Source organism: Uranotaenia lowii, chromosome 1 (assembly GCF_029784155.1).
Source record: "Uranotaenia lowii strain MFRU-FL chromosome 1, ASM2978415v1, whole genome shotgun sequence".
Lineage (NCBI taxonomy): Eukaryota > Metazoa > Arthropoda > Insecta > Diptera > Culicidae > Uranotaenia > Uranotaenia lowii.
In genome coordinates this window covers 179,052,934-179,078,481 of record NC_073691.1, presented here as the reverse complement: position 1 = coordinate 179,078,481, position 25,548 = coordinate 179,052,934, and the positions used below count along the sequence as shown (strand labels likewise).

General features: G+C 37.3%; 1 protein-coding gene across 3 annotated transcripts in view; it reads right to left on the bottom strand.

Annotated features, from left to right (window-relative positions):
- LOC129738467 (lethal(2) giant larvae protein) overlaps positions 1 to 25,548 on the bottom strand; it is a 48,931-nt gene that overhangs the window by 1,632 nt on the left and 21,751 nt on the right. For all 3 annotated transcript variants that reach the window (XM_055729680.1, XM_055729689.1, XM_055729695.1), the window contains 7 exons: positions 22,721 to 23,629; positions 1,882 to 3,706; positions 1,361 to 1,818; positions 1,155 to 1,300; positions 803 to 1,096; positions 249 to 736; positions 74 to 182 (listed from right to left, as the gene is read on the bottom strand). In XM_055729680.1, coding sequence (XP_055585655.1) covers positions 74 to 182; positions 249 to 736; positions 803 to 1,096; positions 1,155 to 1,300; positions 1,361 to 1,818; positions 1,882 to 3,706; positions 22,721 to 22,804 — 3,404 coding nt within the window. In that variant the 5' untranslated portion in view covers positions 22,805 to 23,629. The remainder of the gene's footprint in view (positions 1 to 73; positions 183 to 248; positions 737 to 802; positions 1,097 to 1,154; positions 1,301 to 1,360; positions 1,819 to 1,881; positions 3,707 to 22,720; positions 23,630 to 25,548) is intronic.

Below are 25,548 nucleotides of genomic sequence, written 5' to 3'. Positions count from 1 at the left end.
CTCTCTTCAAACATCCATATTAAATCCTTTTGTGTGAGTAGTAGCTGCTCAATAAGGTCAGGCAAAAACTTACCCTACAAGTTTAAGGTCCTTAATGTTTGACGAATTGAGAGCGGTGATTTCGGTCGTTTTAGCCGACGACGATACGTTGTTCGAATGTGTGCTCAGAACCGAAAGGCGACCTTGAAGGGATAGTAAAAAAATTTGCTTGAAAAAACTTTTTGATAGTCGCTAATTCAAACACATACCGACAAGCTCCTCGGTAGTTGTCGAGCACAGGGTAGTCGTGGTCGAGTTCAGGTGATCGCGCACCGAATCGATTGTGATGTCCCCGATCGAGCTTGTGATGGTTTCGTTCGCTTTGTTTGGTGACGCTTCGTCCGCACTGCTAGCTCCGCTACATCCGTTGGTTGCTCCATTCGTAAGTCCATCACCGCCGCCACTGGTGGTTCCATTGACCGTGGAAATTGCCACCGAGAGCGGCTTGGTCACGTCGATTGCCTTCTCTACTAACGCAACAGGAGGAGCGACCCCATCGTCGTCCGGGGTGGCGGGTTCAGAATCCGGTTCCACTTCCTCTGCGTCTTCTTCTACCTGGTGAGACCAATCTTCCAGTTCAATAAAACCGACTGGCGTAACGATTTTGGTGGTGGACAGAGTTATCCTTTGCACCTCCGACGAAGACATCATGTACAGCGCCTCACCACGACTGGTAAAGCAGAGCGAAGAAATTCCACTGTGGGGAAAACGTGTGTTGTAAAGTTAATCTTCAAATTGGGGTATTGGTTACGAAGGTACTTACTTGATGTCTTCCCTTCGAACGGCGGCTGCATTAAGCTGACGTTTCAGTTCCGGTATCGATAGCACCAAACAATCGCCGAGGTTAGTCAAGCAGAGCAGGCTTATTTCACAATGGGTTGTGCCGGAAGTATCAGCCGGTGATTCAACTGAACTCGTGTTATGTGCAGAATCTGGAGATGCTTCGGCCGCTGCCGCTGATGGTACCGATGGTCTAGACCCTGATTTGGAGGGACTTACTTGAAGCGAGCCCGCCGGGACGTTACACATGAATGTCGCGAAGGCTATGCGACGAACTCTGGAAAGGGTGACGGCTTGATCAAAACTGAAATAACAATCAGTGATAGACGAATTACCTTGCGCCTTCGTGCGCAGTCAGTTTGTACTTGTTGACCGGTTTCAGTTGAGGCAGTGAAAACACCTTGAATTGTTCTTCGGTAGCAATCAGCACTTTGTGAGGTCCTGGGCTAGGACGGGTTGAAAACTCCAAGGGAAGACCATTCTGCAAAAATAAAGTTAAAAACACAAACCAAAGCCAATCATACCTCAACTAGGTACATACCTGATCGTATAAAGCGATACCGATAACGGGTGCACGATGTTTGAGTTGGATTTCTTTGGCCAACTGTCCGGTGATCGGTTTCGGGGGTGGGATATCACCAGCATCGACGCTAGCTTCGTTATTCGAAGCGGCTGCGGGTGGTTGTCTAAGAGGGACATGCAGTATGAACACAGACACACAGCTTGAATTTGTACCGGACCATAGGGTCGGAATGGTTGCGGGTCCGTTGGTAAGGTAGGTTTGGGCAAACGTAAGGCACCGCACCATCGATCCCATGCCATCGTCTACGGGGCGTGCTTCGATCTGCCGTTCTACTGGTCGCGTTTCGGCCGGTGTCGTGGCTTGGGTGTTTGGGTTGTTACGAGTGGAACGACCTTTGCGCAAACGACGGAACGATTCCCTCAGAGTCTTCTTGAAGGACTTTCGCCGGGACAGCGTTTCACCAGCCCCAGTTAAATCTAGATAGGAAATTAAGAAAAATAAGTCCTTAGCTTTTGTTTATTAATTTTAACTCAGCTTACCATTAGGGTTTAAGGTACACTTGTGCAGAACTGGACTCTGTGTGTGATAATCGAACACCACCAACCCGTGAGCAGTCCCGGCGGCAACCAAGCTCCACTGGCTCTGAACGGCAATGCAAGTGATCGCTGCTGGTGGAAGAACTTGCAGCACACTGGTGAAATGCACTCCATCCAGTATCGGCTGATTCTCCTCTAGCAATTGACGCTTAACTTTCAGCTGATCGTGACCCTTCCAAACGAATCCATCGCGATCGCTAACCAAATTCATCGTAGTTACCTTTAGCGGGCCAGGTTCCTCCGGAGAAGGATCCAGGGTAGCCACCACAACGTTACCAGCGGTTCCGGCTATTATAAGCGTACCTGTTCGGGGACACAGTTGCACTTTCTTGACCGCTAGTCGCGGGTCGTCTGAGTACGGATCGAATTGACCAGCCTTTCGGAACGGAGGCTCACCATCATCCAACTGTTCGGTAGAATTGTTCAGATTATTGTCGTCATCGAACCCGTCGCTATTGTTGAACAGTGGTGCGGTTTTAACGTGCAATAGCGGCGTTAAACAAACGTCAGAACAGTCCCAGAATTTCACGGAACCATCCTCGTGCCCGGTGATAAGAATATCATAATCTTGTTTTTCTTCGTCATTTGATTTCGGAAGGTTTCCACCTACAACTGGCCATGGGTTGGAACTATATTCTGCTGTTTGGATCTCGCCAGCTTGAACGATTTTCTGATAAACTTCCGGAGTTACGTTGGAAACCAGATGATTGCAAGTTACAGCGGAAGCGTGCAGAGAATGCAGGTAAGGTGCGTTGATTTGTGGCAGAGTTTCGTCGGTCAAATCGTAAGCAACTAATTCCTCTTCCAACAGCACTACTAATACTTCAGCTTGATCTTGTTTTTCATCATTAAAGGTTACGAAGAAATCGATAACCTTCGAGGTGAAATCGAAGGCAACTTTTGTGCCATCGCGACAGTGAACGGACACGCATTGGTGTTCACCGTAGGCCGATCTTGGCATTCCGCCAGAGAACACAACCAACTCATAAAGCCCCCGCTTGCCGCGAATAAGCCGATCGATAGCTTTGCAGGGATCCGGCCCGTATGGTACGTATTTTTGATTCTCCGGGGGAATTGTGCTATCAAGGTCCCAGGTGGCGAAAGAACCGTCGGCATGATACCACGTAAATTGCGTTCCGCAGGCAGTAATAAACAGTCCCACACTTTGACCATGGCCCGGAGAAATAAACGACTGCTTAACGTTAGAAGTCTCGAGATCCCACAACACAACCAATCCTCTGTTGTATGCGATCAGCAGTTGGTTGTGATTATTCGGCAGCTGTTTGACGGACTCGATCGCTCCGGGGTTCAATTTGTACGACTGAGGTAGTTGCTCCAGGACTACATCATGGTAAATTACGGGTTCTCGCACGGAAAAACTCTTGATATCAAACTGATAAACGTTGCCACCCTCTGTCCCAATCCAGACCGTGTCCTTCATGTACGAACAACACAAGGAGGAAATCTTTTTCAGCTTCCCATCGAACGGGAGGTCCTTGATCTTGACCAGCACAGTGCCGGTCGGTTCCCACAGAAAAAGCTGATTGGAGGCCGTCAGCGATAGCAGCCGACCACTTCCGGGAATCCACTCCAGCAGCTGTACGACCGAATCCGATGCATTGTTAGTGGCTGGATGCTGACCGTAGAACTCGACTCCGGGTTTACCGAAAACCTTGATGATGCCACTGTTCGTTCCGATGGCCATAAGTTTGCTGACGGAATCGTAAGCCACTGCCGACGGTTTATGTGGAAAGCCATGCTGTGCCGTCTGGAATAGATAGGAAAAAGAACGGTTAGACGATAGAATTTTCAAAAACGGTGGAGATTTGCAGCAGTACTATCTTTTCCGGAAGACTTTATTTTTAAACTCGTTGTGGCTATAGCAATTAGCGGTCCGAGGGGTTAAAGTGCAATACATATTAAAAATCTCATTAACAGGCCTTCATCATTAGTATGTAAACAACAGCAACAGAAGAATATCTTTGTTGGGCGTTTTCTTATTTTCTTTTTTTTTTTCTAATTTGGACTTCCAGAATCGTAAACGCCCCTGTCTTTTTTCATGCTCGATTTTGAAGCCGGTGCTGAAGATTCATCATATGGATGTGTGATGTTTTTGCACCAGCGGGTATAAACATTTAACGTCAAAGGCCAGCGCTAACTTGTCGGTCCGTTTTAACGATATTTACGACAGTTGATTGGAATCTTCGTACAATCTGGTTACTCGGGCAATAGAAAAGGGGACCAGGTTTCCATATTATTTTTTTGAAGAATTAACGGCGCGTTCGTAAATTACAAACAAACGTATGCAGAAGCATTGGAAAGTGATTTGACATCTACCAAAAAAAATTATCAAAACAAACGCAATCTGAATGATCAGTACATTATTGGTTTCTGCGTTTGAATGATTTTTTCTGAACCATTGTCAATGTGAGCAAATGTACATATATGAAAAGTTCATGTAGACACCAGTCTTTAATATACTGGAATAAATTTGAATGCACATTTTATTTCAAACAACATGAATAAGACAAGTAATAAGTGTCAATAATCAAGCGATTTAACAAAACCGTTGAATTCCTACCTTTACCAATAGCAGAAATAGGACTGCAGAACCTGAGGAACACTCTCCCTTCGATTTGGGGGTGCGTCGAGACGAGAAGCGGCGCGCCTTCGGGGCCAATTATAGACCCTGACACCCATTGAATGTCACACTTCGTGATCGTAGACGCTTTTTAGTTTTCTTCACCGCTAACGTTTTCCACTTGCAAAACAGCTAACCAGCCAGTTTGAAATATATTTACGTACCCAGACTTCTTCTTCATTTCGACCGCAACGGAATAAAAACGGGTCTATTGCAGCATGTACAAGGTAGCTCCAGTTTCTTGTCCGCCTGCCTGGCTCTATAGATGAGTGTGGAGCGAAATAGCGTAAACCGATTCAAATCAGCTTTTCGCGCAACATAATTTTTACGATCGACTGCCAATCCACACAACACAGTTATCAGCCGATTATGGGTTTCTTACGAGGAGTACAAAGGAGTACTTATTTTTTTACTTGTTGATGGATGGTGAAAAGAATACTTTGTATAAGGAAAATATTTTAAATAATTCTTAGAAAACTAGCTGGCCCGGTAAACTTCGTTTTACCCGTTACTTAATAAATCGTTGGAAAATGTCTACAGTTCATTAACATCTTCTTGCTCGTAAATCAGTTTTCATGAAAATCGTCTTCAAGTTGTTCGAGTTTTGTCCCGTTTCTTGTTGATTTTGTATAGGAGCCCCCCTTCCATAAAAAGCAATAATCTCGAAACTATTATACAAACCATCTTAGACCCAAAAAACCCTCGGATACCAAATTTCACTTCATTACGACCGACCATTCCTACGTGATGGTGTTACAAAGAAAACGCCTCCATTTTTATATACATATAATACTAGCTGACCCGGTAAACTTCGTTTTACCTTCTAAAGTATAAATCGTAATTAATGTTTAATTTTATCTACACGTCCTTAACTGCATCGTGCTCGCAAATAGATCATTATGGAAATCGTAACAAATAAAGTTATTTGTATTGGAACCACCTTTCATAAAAAGTGAGATCCTTGAAACTATTATACAAACCATCTCTGACCCAAAAAACCCTCGGATACCAAATTTCACTCCATTCCGACCGACCATTCATACGTGATGTTGTTACAAAGAAAACGCCTCCATTTTTATATATAAGATATATAAGATGTGAAGAAGAGATAATTTTGTATGGGGACCCTCCTTCCATAAAAAGTGAGATTATTGAAAGTATTGTACAATCCATCTTTGACTCAAAAAACCCTCAGATACCAAATTTCACTTCATTCCGACCGTCCGTTTATACATGATGGTGTTACAGAGAAAACGCCTCCATTTTTATACATAAGATAGCAACTACTGTTCTAATCTTAATGGTCAAAATCGTTATGGGTTTTTAAACCCTGTTTACAAAAAAATTTAAAATGGCGTGTTAACAAGACTTTTCAATCAATCATTCATTATGTGACATTCAATCATTTTTTGATAAGTTGCAGTTGCCAAGTGGGTTACTACAGCTCAAAAAATCCACTTCCCTGAGAACATTCAAAATTGTTCTGAGGGCGTTCAATCATGTAACTCCCTCGTCACAGTAAATTCAGTTAAAATATTGATTTCAGACGTTTTGCATTCAGTAACAAATGCTTCTTCAAATAAATTTAAAATTTTTGCTAAAAAATCTTCTCATTGATTCACAGAGGATTGCTTATAATTGCTCATACGGTGTAATTATGAACGCTTGTTTCAGGCATTGTTTGATTATCTTTTTTTGTAATTCTTTATTTGAAACGGCTCGTACCTTCAGATTTTTAGGAGCCAAACTCGTTTTTGTTTCTACAGTTGTTTGCTTAGCTTACATGTTTAGCTAAACTTATCTTTAATGTTTGAAATACCAATAAACATCAAGATCTTGAAAATATACTTTTATAGATAACTTTACCAGTTTCTAAAAATCTGTGAATATGAGATTGTAGGACAAGATGGCCTGTTTTTTTGGGAATACAATAATTTCCCATGACTAATTAAGGGTAAATTTTGAAAAATGACAAATCCTATCTAGACGCAGTGTTTAGATACCTCTAGAAATATTGCCAACACTAAAAATTATTACGTAATAATTTTACAGTGTTCATTATTACCCCATATTCACCTGGGTGAATATGAACAGATATAAGAAAAAAAAAGAATGATTTTTGTTCATAATAACCTCAGTTGTCCCTACCATTTCCTGGAAAACTTGGCATCAGTTTTCAGCTAAGTTTTTAAAAGATTTTTTTTAGAATTCTATTTAGATTTTTCTTTATATTGAAAAAGCCAATTATTTAAAAAAAAACAAATTAAATTTCTAAAAATTGTTTTATATGCGATTCTTGTCAGTCATTTGGTATGGTCGTTAACATGTGATTATTTATTAAAGTGCACTTTTTGTTGGTCAATTAACAGATTTTCAAATTTGCATGAAACTGTGGCAAGAACGAGCCCATATAAGTTCTGAACATAAATATTTTTAGCATGGTTCATTACTGTGAAACATTGCAAACTTAATTTATAATTTAAATATTTTATTTAAATATAATATGTACGTACATGTTTTCAAATCTGTAAAGCATTTGTTTCGAAAATTGATTTTGTCGTTCTTAATTTGAATAATTTGTCAGATTCTGGTTCTGGTAATATTGGGTTTTATCATTTGAAAATTACTAAGTGTTAAGTAAAATCAATGATAACTATTAAACTGACAACCCTCTCTAAAATACAAAAACTGATTTTGAATCTATTTATTATCTACTCTATCCTATTTTTTTTTAATTTATAGAGGATTTTAAACATCTTGGTCATTTGTCCTCTTACTATTTATCATCCTTCACTTGATAGAAGATTAATACATTATTTATCTATTCTAGTTTCAAAGAACCAATGCTTTAAAAAAATCTTAAGTTTAAAAAAGAATTGATTCATTTTTATCAAAAAAAATATTCCAAAATAACCTGCAAGACTGGGATAAATAAACTTAAAGGAATCCTCAGTTTTATTCAGAGGTTAAAACTACTCACGGTCTTCGAAAAAGTTGATCATTGATTCGAAACTTTCGTTTTGAGTATCTTAATATACTAAAATGATGCTTAAAAAATTAAAACATTAAACCTTGAATCTCAAAAACTAGAGCTGGTAGAAAAATAGACCAAACTACATACAGTAAGGGGCAAAATAAAGTGTCCAAATTATTTTTTTATCATTTCTTTTGTTTTTCTGGTTAAAATTCACCGAAAACACATCGTAATCATTTTTAAAATATTGTTTATTATGTTCTTTTCAATTTTTGTTAATGTTGCGCTGGTAAAAAAAGAAAGTTTTTTTCTGATAGAAAAAAACAAATAATATTAAAAAAAACAGGGGCAAAATAAAGTGTCCAACTCAAAAATCAAAATAATTTCGATAAGTTTCCATCGTGAGGCCCCTCGAATTTGTTTGTTTTGTGTATTTTGACTTTTCATAAACAACTGGCTTGGCTCTGGAGTATTCAAACAGGTGTCTACATTCAGATAAGTTGTAAAATATGGAGAACGCATACATTTCTGGTTCCATTCCGTTGTCCATCCAGAAACTGGTTGTTCATGATGTGAATAACGGTCAAACGCACCGGGAAGTGGCCAAGCACTACGAAATCATCAAGACAGCGGTATCAAAAATCATGAAGAAGAAGAAAACGTTCGAATCGGAGATGGATCGCCCAGGAAGAGGACTGAAGCCCAAGACAGATGCCAGAACGGATAAGAAAATCATTCTTGAAGTGAAGAAAAACGCAATAATAACGATCCGGCAGATACAGGAAGAGCTCCAATTTTCGGTATTGCGTTGTACTGTCCGTCGCCGCATCCATGCAAAGGAGTATCATAGAAAGATCGCAGTGAGAAGGCCTTTCATCAGCCAGGTGAACAAGGCTAAGCGGCTCAAGTTCGTCAAGGAACACGTCGATAAACGGCTCGAGTACTGGAAAACATTGTTGTGGGCCGACGAATCCAAATTCGAGTTGTTTAACCGGAAGAAGCGGGATCATATGTTGCGCAAGTCGGGTGAGGAGCTCCAAGATCGCCATATCCAAGGAACAGTCAAGCACGGAGGAGGTAACGTGATGGTGTGGGGGTGGGCAATTTGGTAAAAATTGACGGAATCATGACAGCTGAGTCATATTCCAATATCCTGCGGGAAAACCTCGAGGTGTTCCTCATCAAGACGGGCCTCGAAGAGCGCTTCGTTTTACAGCAGAATAACGATCCGAAGCATACTGCCAGTCTGATGAAGTCATTTTCCCGTTCCTGCCGCATCAAACCCCTTGAATGGCCCCCACAAAGTCCTGATCTGAACCCCATCGAAAATCTGTGGGCCATCCTCGATGCTCTGATTGATTAGACTGGAGGAACTCGACCACAACACTTGCACAACCTTGTTGAAGTATACCGAAGCACTTGCAGGAGGTGTTGAAGGCCGAAGGAGGCCATACCCATTATTAAATCGTTCTTGTTTGCCTTCAGTTTGAATCAATTTGTAGCTATACCGATCTGGACACTTTATTTGGCCCTGTTTTTTTTTAAATATTATCTGTTTTTTTTTTCTATCAGAAAAACTTTTTTTTTACCAGCGCAACATTATCAAAAATTGAAAAGAACATAATAAACCATATTTAAAAAATGATTACGATGTGTTTTCGTTGAATTTTACCCAGAAAAATTAAAGAAATAGAAAAAAAAAATAATTTGGACACTTTATTTTGCCCCTCACTGTATGTGGCCCTCATATAAGTTAAAATCAATTCTTAAAACCTCTTCAAACAGAAAAACGGAAATTTTTTCGCCTTGTGCTATCGAAAAGAAATAAGTTAAAAATAATCAATTTTATTGCAATAATTTTGTTATTTTGTTTAAATAATTCACTCAAAAACCAACATGTAAATACGTTTACAGTGAACATGCGTGAAACATGAGTGAAGTACCGTACAATATCAAATCATTTGAACATTTAACATTTATAAAGAATTTACACAGTGTCGTCTATCGGCATAAACAAACCCTCATAAAAAAAGTTCTCAAAAAATTCTGTACAGTGATGACTTTTAGGAGTAAATTTTCTCTGGAAGTTTCTACATTTTAATTCAATTTATGTAACGCAAATGTATGTTTCGCAAATTTTCAAAGTAAGCTCAACACATTCAACCTTTAAAAAGTGTGATTCAAAATTCTCTGAATAAATTAGGTATGACCTGTAATCGAAAAATGTTAATTTTGAAAGCACAACTTGAAAAAAAAAGATCTGAACCCCGTGATGGTTGTTAGTACAAACAATGCGTTTGATAGCTACAAAAAACACCGTTCCATGCGTAAAGATGATTGTCTTGTGTTTAACTATTCAATTAAACACTATCACTTGAAAATTATTTAGGGAAGCGTTAAGATAGTGCTCGACGGACTAGGACGATTGGTGGGCCCCATATGAACTTCGAATTAACCCAACCTTCAATTCAACCGAGCAATAGCAGTATGGTATCAAATAATATGGTATCATATGCTAACGCCTCGATATCGTTGTCAGAAGGGTTCACTATCTTACCGTAGTTGAATTTTCCCTACCTGTCACCTAACCTTACTCGTTTCAATAAATTTGGATTGTTGCTAGTTTGATTTAAAAATAATCATAGATTTGCTAAGTAAAAGATGTATTCAAGTGATTGATTCTACGCGACTACACGGTTATTCGATAACTCAACAAGGACATCATAAAAACAGAATCTATAAAAGGTATCTCCTCAACTCATCAAACGATGAACTGTAAGCTTAAATAGCTTTACTGGAATCGTCAACTTATCAACAGAACAGGAAAATAACAGTGCTGTTCTTTAAACTCTCATCTCTCTTCTCTAACAAACTATAGTATTCAATCTACACGATAGGGGTTCAATTCAAATAAACCGTGTGCCTGTTTTTAAATGCCCGAAATGAATGATCTGAACTGTGTTCCCATTCTTGCTTATCGAAATTATATTTTCTATTTTAACTTCGATTTATGAATTTCAATCCTAACCGAAAAATGTATAGATCTACGAAAAGTAAATAAATAATTAAAAACAAATGTCGAAAGTGTATTACAAAATGAAATATCATATTTGTCAAAACAGCATTTCCGTCCAATGAGCCTCTAGTTCTTGTAAAATGCTTGATTTAAAAATAAGCCAACGAAATTCATAAACCGCAAATGCACACTTACTAGTGCATTGGGGAGGCGAATACCATTACCTAACCAAACCTAACAATACTTGAAACATCCTAATTCTATGAAACTAAACTAGCCAACTACCTTATCAAACAGATTATGCCCTATTGAAAAGTATCACTTTATGACGGAAAATTGTGATATTTTCGCTACCAAATTATCCCATTGTTCAACGGAAGAGAGGGCAAGTGTTTCAACTCCCATTCATCTTATCAGCATGGATCATGAAAAATTGGGACACCACAGAACCTTCAGCTAATTTAATTTTAATAAAGGTGTCCATCACGCCTTCTAATTTGAATCATATTATGATCCATGCTTGATAAGATGTGTGCAACGACACTGTCAGGACAATGATAGTAAACCATCATTATCACAAGCATGCACACCGCCGCCGTGACCCATGGGAACCCAGGGTACGGAATTTTGCAACAAAGAGTATTGGATTCAAAATTTAATTTAAATTTGCTAGTTTTTATAAGAAGAATGTAATGATGTGCGATAATTCAAGAAATTTTAAGAGACTTTTTGATTTTTTCATCTCATTCTTCGAGGCAGTTCTGGGTTCCGGTAAAATTTTTGACTTTTTTCAATTTAGAGGGGTAATTGAAGAGACATCAGAGTAGTTGATTAATTTAAAAACTTTGATATTCTTCTTACACATCAGCACCAACACGTGAAAAGGGTTATGTTCATTTATGACGTTTCGAGAAAAACGCGTTTGAAAATTATGCAATCTTTTTTAAATCGCTAATTAAATTTCACGAGGAATTTTCCAAGTCTAAATGGTCAAAACGGTGCGTAGGGTCATTCTAAATATGTTTTTATCTTTATGACGGTGTTATCATGGAAAAATAGCTCGCAATTGTTTATAGACCCTAGCTGGAGTATGAAATTCGTCTAAATGTTTTATACACCCTTTGCTTTGTACTGTATGTCTCATATGTGTGAGTGAGATGAGATAAAATTTCCCCTATTTTTTGACAAAGTCTTATAGTTCTCGCTACAGGAGTGAGTGAATAGCTTTCCGCATTCTTCCCCTTTTAATGTTTTGCATCTAGATCGTTTGCTTTGTTGTGGATTAAAGGGTGTATAAAACAATCTGTGTAAGGACAATGTCATTTTATGGCTTTAAATTTTTTAGATCCTTTGCTCAAACTGCATTATAAATCTTACGAAAACTGAAAAGCTAAAAACGGTTTTAGTGTTAAGTAGAGCTCATATTGTGCTCCACTGAAAATGAGTTTTGTTTACTTTGTCTTTTATACCCTTTTCACATGTTGGTGCTTATATGTTTTTGACTGTTGAATTTTGATTTGGAAATTTAAATTATAATTCTGAATTTTGGATTAATCATTGAATCCCTAATCCTGGAACCAAAACTGTTTTTTTACATATATAAGATTTCTTCAGAGTGAAAAACTAGCTACACCTTCCAGTTGCAATTCCAGTTACAAAATCAGCTATATCGATTTCCAAACGATTCGTGGGTATCCTTTTTTTTCTGTTGGGGAGAGAGTCTATTGGGACCATTTAGTTGATCTATTGTAGTATTACCCCGCGTTACTATTTTTGTTTACCGGTGTTTACCGGTAGCACTACGAGCACATACATATCTAGGTAGGATCTCCAAGTGCAATCTATGTTCCCTTGAAAAGATCGGACATCTTTTGTTGAAAATCATGATATGTAAATCATCTTCACATCAATCACTCCCTTTTCCTTCAGAATGATTTCGAATAATCCGATTTAAAAATATAATGACAAAATCGGGTAAAAAAAGGTGACAAGGGGCCAGACAAAATCGGAAACCCGCTATGGAATGTTTACAAATCGGCTAGTTAGTAAAATACAGAGTTTGGAGATCGAACTCAGAACAGGTTTGCAGTTAAACGCAGAATGGAATTCCCGGTTGGTCCCTTATCTAAGTTTGTTCGAATTGCTCCGAAATGGTATGGTTTTCAAAATGATAACAAATTTGGACAATAACTTCAATTAAAGCACTGATAGTCTTCTACACTCAAAAAAAAGGTTGCATTTTCGTATGCCAATCGGTGAATTTGAACGAAAGCAAAAAGGGAAAACATCGAAATAGAAAAGTTGAAATTAGGGAGGAAATCTGTACCACTCCTATTTCGTAATGGCTGTTTATTCCAATTGTGTACACATCTTCATGCCAAAAATGACACCAAGAAAGGTTACTTATCTCCAGCGTTAGATCCGATTTTTGAGTGCACTGAAAAACAGGTCAAACAAGCGAGTATCAAGTTCCTGACACTCCACACCCATTTGCTCTAGATTTTATTCAACTCGACATCATTACCGGGCACCACATAAAAACAAAAATAATCTTCCTGTCAGCCCATGTAAACAGACGCCCAATGATATCATTTTTGCTAAAGGTGCGGCCAATTGAGTTGTCTAGCGGCTGAATAACGAAGCATCATCCCTGGCCCAGGGACCCTGGGTATAAGATGGCAAATGCCGACCAAAATAACACCCATTATATTATCGCGCGGCCGTTCCCGCCAACCAAGGAAGAAAACAGCAAGACGGGAGAGGGAGCCCAGCAGTTTATCAATTTTTTCCGCCTTTCGATTCACAGACGATTTGGTCCGTCCTGTTATGTTTTTGTTGTTGTTGTTACTGCTGTAACATCAACTTCAGAAACTTAAACAAGGTGTGGTAGGAACCTTCCCGTCGAATCGAATATATTCCATTTACTATATGTATGGATACGACGCTGTCGCCTGTATCTACCTCTACATAAGACGGAAATCTCTATCCGGAGTTTCGTGACACACTTGACTGCACATGCAAAGCAGCGAGGTATCTATAGTAGAGTGGATGAGGCCCTTCTGGATCTCGGTCGGAGGCACGATCCTCGTCTCCTTCCTGTCCTCACCTGTTCCCGGGCTTCGATGATGTCCAAAAACAGATCTGTTGCAGACCGTCAGAGAACTCTCTGCTTGACATGTTTGTGTGTGGGTTGTTCCACTCTATCTTTTCGCCAATCCAGCCAACGAATAATGCCGGAGAACCTCCGAACCTCAAACCAAAACATTCATTGCATGAAGAAACGAGAGGTAGGTAGGTAGGTACACTTTCTTTCTAATGTGACTCAGTCTTCCTAAAGAGTGGTTCAACCGAACACGGGAGGCGCACCTCGAAAGAGTTAACGGTACAGTTAACCAAACACAACACTACTCACTCGGTTCATTTACTGCCGTCGTTTTTCTTTTCCTCGACCATGATGATTCCGTCCTAATGTGTGCGGAGTTCTTTCCACGAGGGCCATCTTTTCCTAGTTCGTGGCAGGGAGATCAACACTTTTGGACTGATTGCACGATCGAATAAAGCTTAGTTCTTTAGAAAATGGGACACTTTCTTTCGCTGGTAGTTCATTTACAAGTAATTGGACATTCAAAATTTTAACAGCATTTTTTTTTTCAAAATTTTAAATTCACGTTTTTCTGAGATATTTACGATGCAAGAGAAAAAGAAACAAAATATTTTGCACAGTTTACTCCAAAATCCATCATTTTCAAATTGATAGCTGGCAAAACCATTGATTATTCAAAGAATTACTGTGTAAGAGTAGTGGAAAAGTATGCAAACACTGTCAAAAATGTCCACAAAGTTCAAATCAAGCATTGGAGTGAAGCACATGATCGACAACTACGGTTAAGGGTCATATGGGAAGTCAAGTCTCATACCAGCATTTATAATTTGGAATGAGCGAAAAACTAAGGAAAGATCGCTGAAATGTCCAAATTTTTTTCTCCAATAAGCTGAAAGTTTTGCTTAGATATGAGTCATTCAAACCCAACTTCAAACAACAATTTTTTGCTAGTTCCAGAGCTCGTATGCTGTATAGCCGGTACCGAGGCTATGAGCCAGGTGATTTTTGATGGACGACAAAATTTATGAAAAACCCTATTTCAAACAAATCCCAGCATTTGAATCCTATAACATGTCTGCTCGTGGCAAGGTCACGAGCATATTAAAGAATGTATTTACTGGTTGATTTGTATAAAATATAATGATTTGCCAAAATTCTGCTCCTGTGGAAAAGTACAACAATTTTTAAAACAAAAGCTTTGGTTTTCGCTATTTCTAAAAGCCAAAAAAGAGTAATCTTGTATATACCCTCCGCAACCTACGATCTATACTAACCGATAATTCTTTAAGTTCAATCTCATGATGGTTTACTTCGTTATTGATCGATTTTTCCAGCAGAAATTCCATTTAAAACGCTCTTGAATAATCAAGTTTTGTTAATTTCGGTACAGCTGTATCTACTGAATTGCCCTTAGTTACTTCAAAAAGTGAAGTATTGGACCGAAAACTAGCAGAAATTGAAGGAGGAGGAAGCAGCCACTTAAAATACAAATTAGACAAAGTATAAGTGGGAAAAACTGATCAGTATCATGACTGAAAAAGTGTGCGCCGGCCGATGGGAGATACCAAGAATGAAGTAGAAATTTTTCACACAAAACCGATAAATAATTAAAAAAAAAATTTCATGACTAATCAAAAGATGACCTTCATTTCCTTCATAGAAAGTATTTCGATCAACAAATGGACTTAAGCTTTCTAAGTGCACTAAGCTTTATGTCCATGGGCGTTCTATGCGACGTGCTTAAGATGTCCAAATTTTGCCTTGTTTTCATAAAATTATACACACCACACACACTAACCAAAATCTGTGAGTTTGGCATTTTGCTTTTCACCGAACTTCAACATTATTCGGAAAGAATTTAGTTCGTTAAAATATCGGGCTAATAGGTAAAATTTACCGAGAGATCGGTGAAAATTACAGAACATTCAGTACATCAAACCCAAAATCGTTTACTTTTTACAGTTTATACGAAAATATAGCTGTTTTTGGTTCTATAACAAGGTGTTTTGCAGAGGTATAAGCAAGTTGAAGACATGTTCGAAGACATTTCGGATATACAGAACTCAAAACACATCCCGCTCGATTTTGGCACGGTAACTGGTAACAACATTACTTTCTAAGATCCACTTTTACAGGTCCAATATGATTCAGACAAACACCATAAATATGTGTTTAGGTTCTTTAATGTTGATCAAATATAACAGAACTGATAAACATTTTATAAAATTTAAAACATTCAGAATGACGCAAAATTACTAAAAAGTTATGTTAAATGAAAAGTGTTATAAATACAGGCCGGACTCGATTCTGCGTTCCGCGCAAAAATTCTTCGGAACGGATAATCGAATTTGACGGATAAATTATCGAGTTAAAATTTAATCCATGAAAACTATTATTGTACTATTTGTGAATGTAAAAAAATAGTATTAAATGCTCGAACGAAAACATTGGAGAAAAATAATGTCCGCGGGTCAGATTTTCAATGCAGACAAAAGTGGACTTTATTTGAAAAGTACACCTATACTTCCGACTTTGTGTCAATACATAAACTATCACTTCGTTAAAACTTTCGCTTATGATAGCCAATGAAGAAAAACGTCCAAAACGCGTGGATGAATCGTAAATTTCTTAAGGAATTTTTTTTTAAAGATGTTTGTTAACTAGATCACGGCTTGTGTAGAAAACGCCAAGCTTCCAATACAAGCGTCTTAGTATTATTGGACAACTGTTCAGCCCTCTGTAAAGTTGAAGATCCCCAAAATAGCGATGCTTCAACTACAACATCTTTGTTGCCCTCAAATCCCACAGCATTGCTCCTGCCGATTATCCAGAAGATAAAATCGAGTTATCGGTATAAACGGATTTAAAATTTTCTGAATTGTCCTGGAGATTTTTTAAGGAAATTTTAAGCATATTTATATTGAAGATGCATTGTTTTGGATAGCTGAGGCATGGGATGCAATACGATGCAGTTCCAGCGTCTTCTATTTAGAAATTCGGAAACTGATGGTTTTCAGGGGGCGACTAATATCAGCTCAACAAAAGTTTATGGAACAGATATTTACACTTTTTAAAAAGAAGACGTTTGATGATGAAGAAATTGTGAAGAGTGTTTTAAATTCTAATAACCATGCTTCATAATATGAAGCCTTTGATACATTTTTGACTTCAGCAATTTATTCATGATCCACCTAGCAAGGTGATAGAAAACGTCGAGATTATTTTTGATACCTCGGCGTTAGGCAGAGCAAATTTGTTTGCCTTTAGAGAAACAATTCTGGTTGGGAAGATTACGTGGAAATATTAAAGAGAATTTTTGTAACTCCAAGAACAGAAAGTTTGGACTGATGGTTTTGTTGCATAACTATCTCTTTCTTCTTTTGCAATAAAACTTTCTTCCAAACGAGAACAAAATTATTGGTTTTTAATTGATATTCATCATAAATAAAATTGCAAAGAATTGAACGGACATATTTTGTCTGTCACCTCTAGTTTTGGTGATATGATGTTTGTGAGTTTTGAAATGAAGTTGAGTTGAATTTAAAATTAATCAATCATTGATAGATTACTGATGAACTAGCGAATCTTTATAAAAAAAAAACGATTCTGAATTTGATTGTTCTACTTCATGCAATTGAGAAAAAATTTTTTGATGAAGATAATTAAAAAAAGATAATATAAAAATTTAGATACCACAGTTTTTTTTAATTTGCAAACATATGCAAACAATTTCATATGAAAACCTGGCAAAATCCGGGCCTTTGTTTTCAAAATTGTCGACCAAAAATCCGGGCAATATCCGGGCAAATTTTGTCAAAACCCAAAAATTACTCAATAAAAATCAAGAAAAAATAATTTTTTTCATAAAAATTTATCGAAAGAATTTAAATTGTATTTAAGGCTTAAAAAAAACCTTTATGTTTATTTGTTAAAACTTACTAAAAAAATCGTTTTGGACCCATAAATAGAAAATTTTTACAGCACAATTTGTTTTTGTTTGATTTGCCATAGAAAGTGAATAAATCCGGGCTTTTTCAATGAAATCCAGGCACCGGTCCGGACCGGACTGTTCCCAAATTTTTATCAAATATCCGGGCAATCCCGGACAAATCCGGACAATCTGGCGACCTTACTCTTCACTATTTAAATTGAAAAAAAAATCAGATTAAGCAAGAAAAACGATGATAATTTACGAGATTAAACCAATTGATGAATAACCTGAAGTCTAGCTAACCAACTTCTATCCGAAAGTGAAAAATCTTTCTCAATTATTTCAAATTTTTGCAGCAAGAATCAGTCAAGTTTGTCGGTTTTTGGGTCTTGGGTTTTATAATAGTTAGGGTAAGTGAGCCCTATTTTGGCATGGTCCTTTTCTTGGCATGGCAACATGTCTTTTCATGTTTTTCAGGTCCAAATTGAGCTTAAAAAATTTTGAATATATTTTCATTGCGAAGAGAATAATTTGTTTCAAATCTGTGCATTCCGAATTTTTTGATTGTTTGTACTTTAATAAAGAAGTTAATTTTTTTTTATCTGCATCCGAGGAAATTATGTTGGAAATCACCGTATGAAAATCAGATGAACTCACCTTTCTAGTGCAACTGTTAAATTCACATGCGCTTTCAAACGCGGACATTCATTTGAAAAATTTGCAATAAATACTCATGCTTACAGTTAAACTCGGCAAAAAATCAAAAAATACTAGAAAGACTAAAGAGTGAATATTTATTTAGGTTTTGAATAAAAATTTAAAACTAATTTTGTTCCTTTTCTTGGCATGCAACTTCAATCGAAATACACCACCAGTGTTGGAAGCTAGAAAAAATACATGTTCATTAAAGAGGTATTTTTGGGCTGATGTTTTTTTTAAAACTCCATTTAAAACTACGCACAAATGTTTTCATACTAATTGGGTTGTATGATAAGACCGTTGCTATCAACTTAAGCTTCGAAATAAGTTGGAGAACATTAGTGATTCGACCAACTCAAAGTCATATCCAAGCATTTTAAATGCAAAAATCGCTATTTGGGAACCATGAATCGAAGGTACATTGGTATGCGTGCGAACAACATTTGCGTTGCAGTCTGCCGAGCAAAAGCCACGTGGTCTCCTACAGAACACAGTGGTTCGAAATATTAAAAAAAACTAAGTTAAATTAAGCATCTCACAAGACTTAAGATGTTTTTCTTATCTAAAAATTGTTAGATCAATGGCAATTTTGACTTTAGTATATAAAATACATAATTAATTGAGTTTTGGAATCGCTTTCTATTGCTTGGGAACCATATACCTACACAGATTTAATTGTTTTGAATTTTGTTCTAATTTTTTTCATGGAAACAGAAGTTGGAAGTTCAGGAAAATTTCGTTTGCTTTCCAATTATTCCTTAAAATATTTGATGTGAGTCGAATTAAAAAAACAGTTTTAGCAAGATTTACATTCTAACATCTATTTGGCGTGTCAAACCAGTGCGCAACACCCCGGGCATTCGAGGTGGCTCTTGCTAGAAGCTCATAATCTCAGCTAACAAATTCAAAAGGGCTAAATTTTTAAATACCATTCAAGGAATTTTTCAATTTCTTACTTTATGAAGCCGAACACCACAATATGAAGACAGTTGTTTGGTAGTGAAAATAACCGTATGTGTCGCAATCGCATTGCGGAATTTCTGGATTCCGACTTTTTGAAATGAAAGCTTATTTTGTGCTTCCCTTCACTTCCAACCAAATTTCATCAATGTTTTCGGAAACCTTTTTGTTGTATGAGTGAAGCCCGGTGTTCCATCGTCGCATAGAACTTTACGCTCAGCTGACGTCATTCTGTCAGTGGCCTTATATTCAGAATAGCCAACGATTCTGTTAACTGTCAATTGAGCATTCTTGGTAAAGATCTATTGCACATTGCTGGTGGCCAAGAATCGGATCATCGAAACGGCAAACAATTGGTACGGCGGCCAAGTAATTGAGTATCGCAGTGAGTACTTTGCATGCATTTTACTCAAATTAATGAAAGTTCCATGGAGAAAACATATTTTTGTTGAACTCTAAGCCAGTTAGCAAGTAAATTCTTCAAAGGATGTTATATGGTGCACTCAACAGGAAGGTAGGAATGTCGAAAAAAAGGGTAAACCATGCCCTAATTGAATTTTTGAGGCATTCGAAAAGATTGAAATGTTTTGCAATACTACTAACCAACAATTTAAAAATACCATATATTTAAATTTTTGTATGCAGTTGCGTGTTAAAACTTTTATTTCCAGTTTTTGCCGGCAATAGAATCGTATGAATTCCCGATTCCCTGAAACACTAAATGGCAGGGAAATGGACACTCTACTGTGTACAGGTTACTAAATTATGGATTAAGATCACTGGTTTCTTAGTTTTGGTTTTATTTCTGTTCTAAAATGAGTATGTTAAATCCAGATAATGAGCCTGAATTTAGATTCTCAAACTTAGTTTAATTTTTACATTTTGAAATTTAATTCTGAATCCGATTTCAAAATTTTAAATCTCGAACTAATACCAGAATCTTTTTTAAAATTTATCTGTATTTTCAGTCCAACTTCTGAATGCATGATTAAAGTCTTAAAACATAGAACTTAATTCGACCTTCTTAATTCTAAATTCTGAATCAAATCTGTATTCAGAATCTAATTTTTAAAATTCATACTCAGCCTGAATGTTTAATCAAATTTTTCTATATCAATTCTGAATCCAAAATTTAAGTTTTGATATTAGAATTTCGAACAATTCTGGTTTTAATTTCTAACATTCGATGGAAAAGCGAACATTGAAAAATTGAAAGAATAAACTTTCTCATATCGTATTTGCATCAAAAAATACAGTTAACGTCTTTGTCAAATTCTTAATAAAAATTTACTCTTTATTAACTTAAGCCTTTTCCATACGTAGGATTTATATAGAAAAAGTGATTTGCACTGCATAAGGTTTTTTCCCGGTTTTGATGATAAATTCCCGGTTATTTCCTGATTTTCCCGGTGCTATTTTCAATTCCCGGTTTTCCCGGTTCGCTGGTCACCCTGCATTCCAATTCAATATTACGAAACGCGTTTAGGGGAGAGGGGGGTTGACAGCTTCTAACGGTTTGTGAATTTTGACTAGAAAATCTGATTCGAATGTGTTACGTAGAAGGGAAGGGGGGATCGAAAATGATCGAAAATCGCGTGACGTCATATTTGAAAAAAATCCCCGAATCCTTGGCCTTTAACCCATTCGAGACCGATTGCACACCGTGTGTGCAATGGAATTTTTGTGCCTTTGTCAGAACAATCTTTCATTGTGAGTTTACTATTGCTCAGAAAAATAATATTATTATAGCAATGAAATCCGCAAATGTCAGGCAAAATGTATTGGGAAATGATTTTGTTGAAAATCAAACGACATGAAAGTTATCTAAGAGTAAAGTACTATGAGTTCGAATGTCGTGAAAAGGCCTCCGTCTCGAATGGGTTAAGGAGCCATATATATTCTAGAAAGAGAGCAGCATTTTTGGAGAAGAGCACACAATGCGTTCTTTAAAATAAGCCCAAATTGCAAGGTATTATCGAAATCACGTGAAGAGAATGATAAATTGTTTTGCGGTCTAAAAATAGTAAATGCAAAATCCTATTCATGTTCAAACTGAGTGATTCACTAATTATTGTAATTTATTGCAGTGCTTTTAGTTAGTTTTGAACTAGGTTTTCTATTTGTGAGTCAAATTACAAAGTATATTTATTCAATGAACTGCAATTGTGAAGTTTCCGTACAGGTTACTCAATACAAATTTGCAAACTAGATCTCGATTGAAGTTTGTGTAAATATCGAATATGTTACATGTAATAGTTTTTATCACACTAGAGCGATCAGCGTGAGAATTTTTCTCACCATTTGTAACAAATCCAAATCAGGTGATGGGGATAAATTATGCAGAAAATAAACATTGCTTTTCCCCGATTACATATGCTTGTTATATTGGAATTGAAAAAAAAAAGATTAGTAGGGGTTTTACTAGAGACCGGACGATGATTCATCCCAAACAGCAACGTTTGGGGGTGCTCAATTGAATATTAATGAGTTTTGGATTTATCATCAGCCAATCACACCGCATTGTAATTTCCTGCGAACATAAGTTCGGGGATGTATCATCGTTTTTAGAGTTTACTGGTGAAGATGATTCAAGCAAGTTCAAATATGATTGAGAAAAAGGAAAGAAATAAAACTTTTAGTTGATCTTTCCGCTATTTTTCTAGAAAAAAAAGGAAAGCTGCAAATCCTCGGATCAATTAGATTTTTTTACAGCCAGTGCCTCCAGAGCTAAAACACTATACCAACAATAAAGCGGAGGGAGGAATCATAAAAAGCATAAAGAATAAAACGAAACAAATTGCCTTTAAATGCCTTCGCTCCATCAACTGAGTCAGAGGAAGTTATAGGTTGTTTTTTCTTTCTTTACGAAATCCGAATTACTAAAAAGAAATGATGTGGTTGCTAATCAAACAATAAATTGGTGCTTCAAACGTTAAGGGGCTTCGAGGTACTTCGGAAAGTTGATATGCATACTACAGCGTCTTATATTTTTTGTTTAGAATTAAAAGATATAAGGGACGCCAGTCAAAAAATGGCTTCAGCCTCATATTATACGCGTGAATGCTCTTAAAATATAAATAAAAAAGGGTTCTAGGAACACGGTCATTTTTATGCGTTGGCTCATGTTTCTTGATCTTGACCCCGGAGGGCGTCGTTTTAATTCTGAGGAATTTGTTGACAAGCTCCCTCATACCTAACAACTAACTAATGTCGGTATGTAGCTTGCGCTACCTTAAGAGTTGTGGCTAGGTTTACAATTGTCACAAACAAAACTGGACAGTGCTCACTCTGGTGGCGCAATTATAAACGCTGACTAGGTTATTTTGCTGTGAAGGTAGGTACTCAAAGAACTTGAGCATCGAGTTCAAAACGACCTTCAAGAAATCATCATCATCATCATGAAAGTGCTGCTGCAGGTACTCTATCAACTAATTTAAGAAAAAAGCTTGCTTTCTTACCCTCCGGAAGGCGAATAACTCTTTCTGCAGCTTCTGCCGCTCGGCCGAAGGTTGTTGGCCTTTGCCACGGATGAACTTCAACATTGTTGCTGCTCCGAACCTTTGCTTCGGGAATCAATTCGATTGCACTTCACGTCTAAACGAAAATGCACTATTGCTCGCTCGAGAATAACACAACACACATTCAAGCCTCCCACACCAGTCTATGGGTGGGTGGGTGTTTGGAATATCAATAGCACTACTTTCTTCACTTTCTGCGCCTCCGGTGTGTTTAGAAGAAACAACCTCTAGCCTCTTGCCCCACTAGTTGTAACAGAGGATGATCGCGTTCGTGCTTTTCTAAACTCAGCTTCTTCGATGGCCGCGGGATCACTGATGTTTCCAGATTTATCTCCCAACACGAATCTCGCGCTTTCTTCTCAATTCGTTTTGTTCTGTTTCTAGCTGTTTGCTGGCACTGAACTTGGTGAGCTAAGCTGCCATTTCTCTTCGCCCGAACGGCAAATCAACCGAAAAAAAACCTAAGCACTACCACCAAAAACGCTTCGCTGCTGTTGTTCAATTAACTATGCCCGTTTGAAGCTGTTTCCGAACTGTGGTGATTCCCGTTCCGAGCAGTTTCTTTTCCTGAGGATGGATGGACCTGAATCGGTCTGTTTCGAGGTCACAGGCACTACTACCAGGTCTCGGTAGGGAGGTTTCGGTTCCTTCTGCTGCCTAATGGATTGGAGCCTCTCGAAAGGGGGGACTGTATCTGTGCGCGGGAGAAACACCACTGGCTAGCGATGGCGGACAAATCCAGAAACAGCAACAGTTCATAGAGCCCGTTGGCCGCGGAGCTGATGATGAATTGGTGCTGCCGATCTACTCCTTGTGTGTGCCAATCCGTCAATTTGCGCACAGCTGGAACTGCGAAGAGAAAGAAAAATAAATTACGATTTTTTTCGTTCACCGGGGTTGCTTTTCCTTAAACTCTTAAATGATTTGAAGACTACATTTAGGAGAAAGTTGATTTTGGATGAGTAGTAAAATATAAAGACAATGGTGAATTTAATAAAAGTAATTTTAAAAACAAAAACAAATCAACACGGGTCAAACGTCCCAACAGACCAAACATCCATCTATGCTAGCAACGGGCTTCACTTCAACGACAAGTGTCATCAGAACCATCTCCGATGACAAAATCCGGTGGCAGTTAGAATAAATTATGCATCCATTGATTCTTTTTCGTTGTCGAGTCGTATTATAAAGCTAAGTTCATTTAGAAATGGGACTGTTATGAATGCGTGTATCTTAAAACCATTCATTTGATAAAAAAAACTTCCTTAGAAGAAAATAAAGATAATCTTATTTATATTTAATTTCTTAACTGGCTGTCACTTGAAAAAGTAGATAAAAACGTTTAAAACGCATTTAAAAATTTCTTGCCGAAAGCTGAAAATCAGTCACTGTAGGGACATAATGAGAACCCCCTGGTGCAGTATAAGCACCATTAATCGGGGCATGATGAGCGTTTTTTGCCGTAGAATCTAGCAGCGAATTCAACTCGATGAAGTTAACTGAATTATAGAGCTACGGCTTGATTAGTGTCATTTGATGATTTGGCCTTATTGGTAATGTGTCGATTTCGACCCGAGATGACTCGAGTTCGATTCCTGGTCGAGGCGATTTTTTTTCGTCTACTATTCATGATCGATGCATTTCACACTAAACGGTGAGTCGTAACTTTGTGTCACTGAAACACGTTTCCACGGGGGTGTCAGCTGAGTTGACGAAATCTGACCAAAACATTACAGGATCATCATTAAATTCAAATGAAAGTAAAATGGGATAGATGAGACAGACTGTAAAATGCGAAGTAAATGTTTGTTCTTTGTTGCGAAGCTTGGTTTTGAAACGGCATGCTTTTTCTACCCAAAAAACGATGTCGAAAAGTAGTATTTTTAAAAAAATTTCAAATTTCAAATAAGTGTCGGAAAATGCTACTTTTCGACACTGTTTTGATTTGGAAGGAAAAAACTTGCTGGATAAAGAACTATTTCATTTTTAAGTTCTTTCACATTATTTAGTTTTTGAAAATACGTTCTGAAATCTTTAAAATGTTTAGCTACATTTGTACAACGAATGCTTTGATAACATAAAAGATAGCTTTGAAATTGCTCAAAAATCGGATGATAAATCTACCTTTCCGTAAGTATCTCAATACTGAGCTTGTTAAATAAAGTGTATTACAGTTTGCTGAATGCAGACTAAGAGCAACTGCAATGGTACTAGATTAAATATTGGTGTTTAGGTATGACAGTTTAAGCACAAATTTTAAATTATAGAATCGGCTTAAACAGGCACTCCCCACCAGTGTGGGAGCAAATTTAAAATGGATACACTTCATTCAATAATTGAGAAGTATAAAAATTGCATAAGTTTTGAGTTTCACGGTTAGGTTTTGACAGAACCAGGATTTCATTAACTTAAGCCAAAATGACTACACACCGAGAAAAAGGTTTATTGAAACAAAAAAACATTTTTTTAAATTGACTCATTTAGGGGTGCTGAATCCAAGTATTCGTTTAGTTTGCCAGCTCTTGTTTTCGAGATAACTTTTGAAAATAGGTAGAAAATTATTAAACAATTTTGTGCACTTGTTCGCAAAGCTATAAAACATTATCAATATTTTGAAAGTAACGGGTTCAACTCTATGATCAATTTTCCCTTCAACCGCGAGTAATTTTGACTTCTGAGAAAAAAGTTATTGGAGCTTTCTTTTGTTTATTTTTAAAAATCTAGGAAAAAACGATTATAGTCGGTCAATTATGAGAACTCGAACGGAC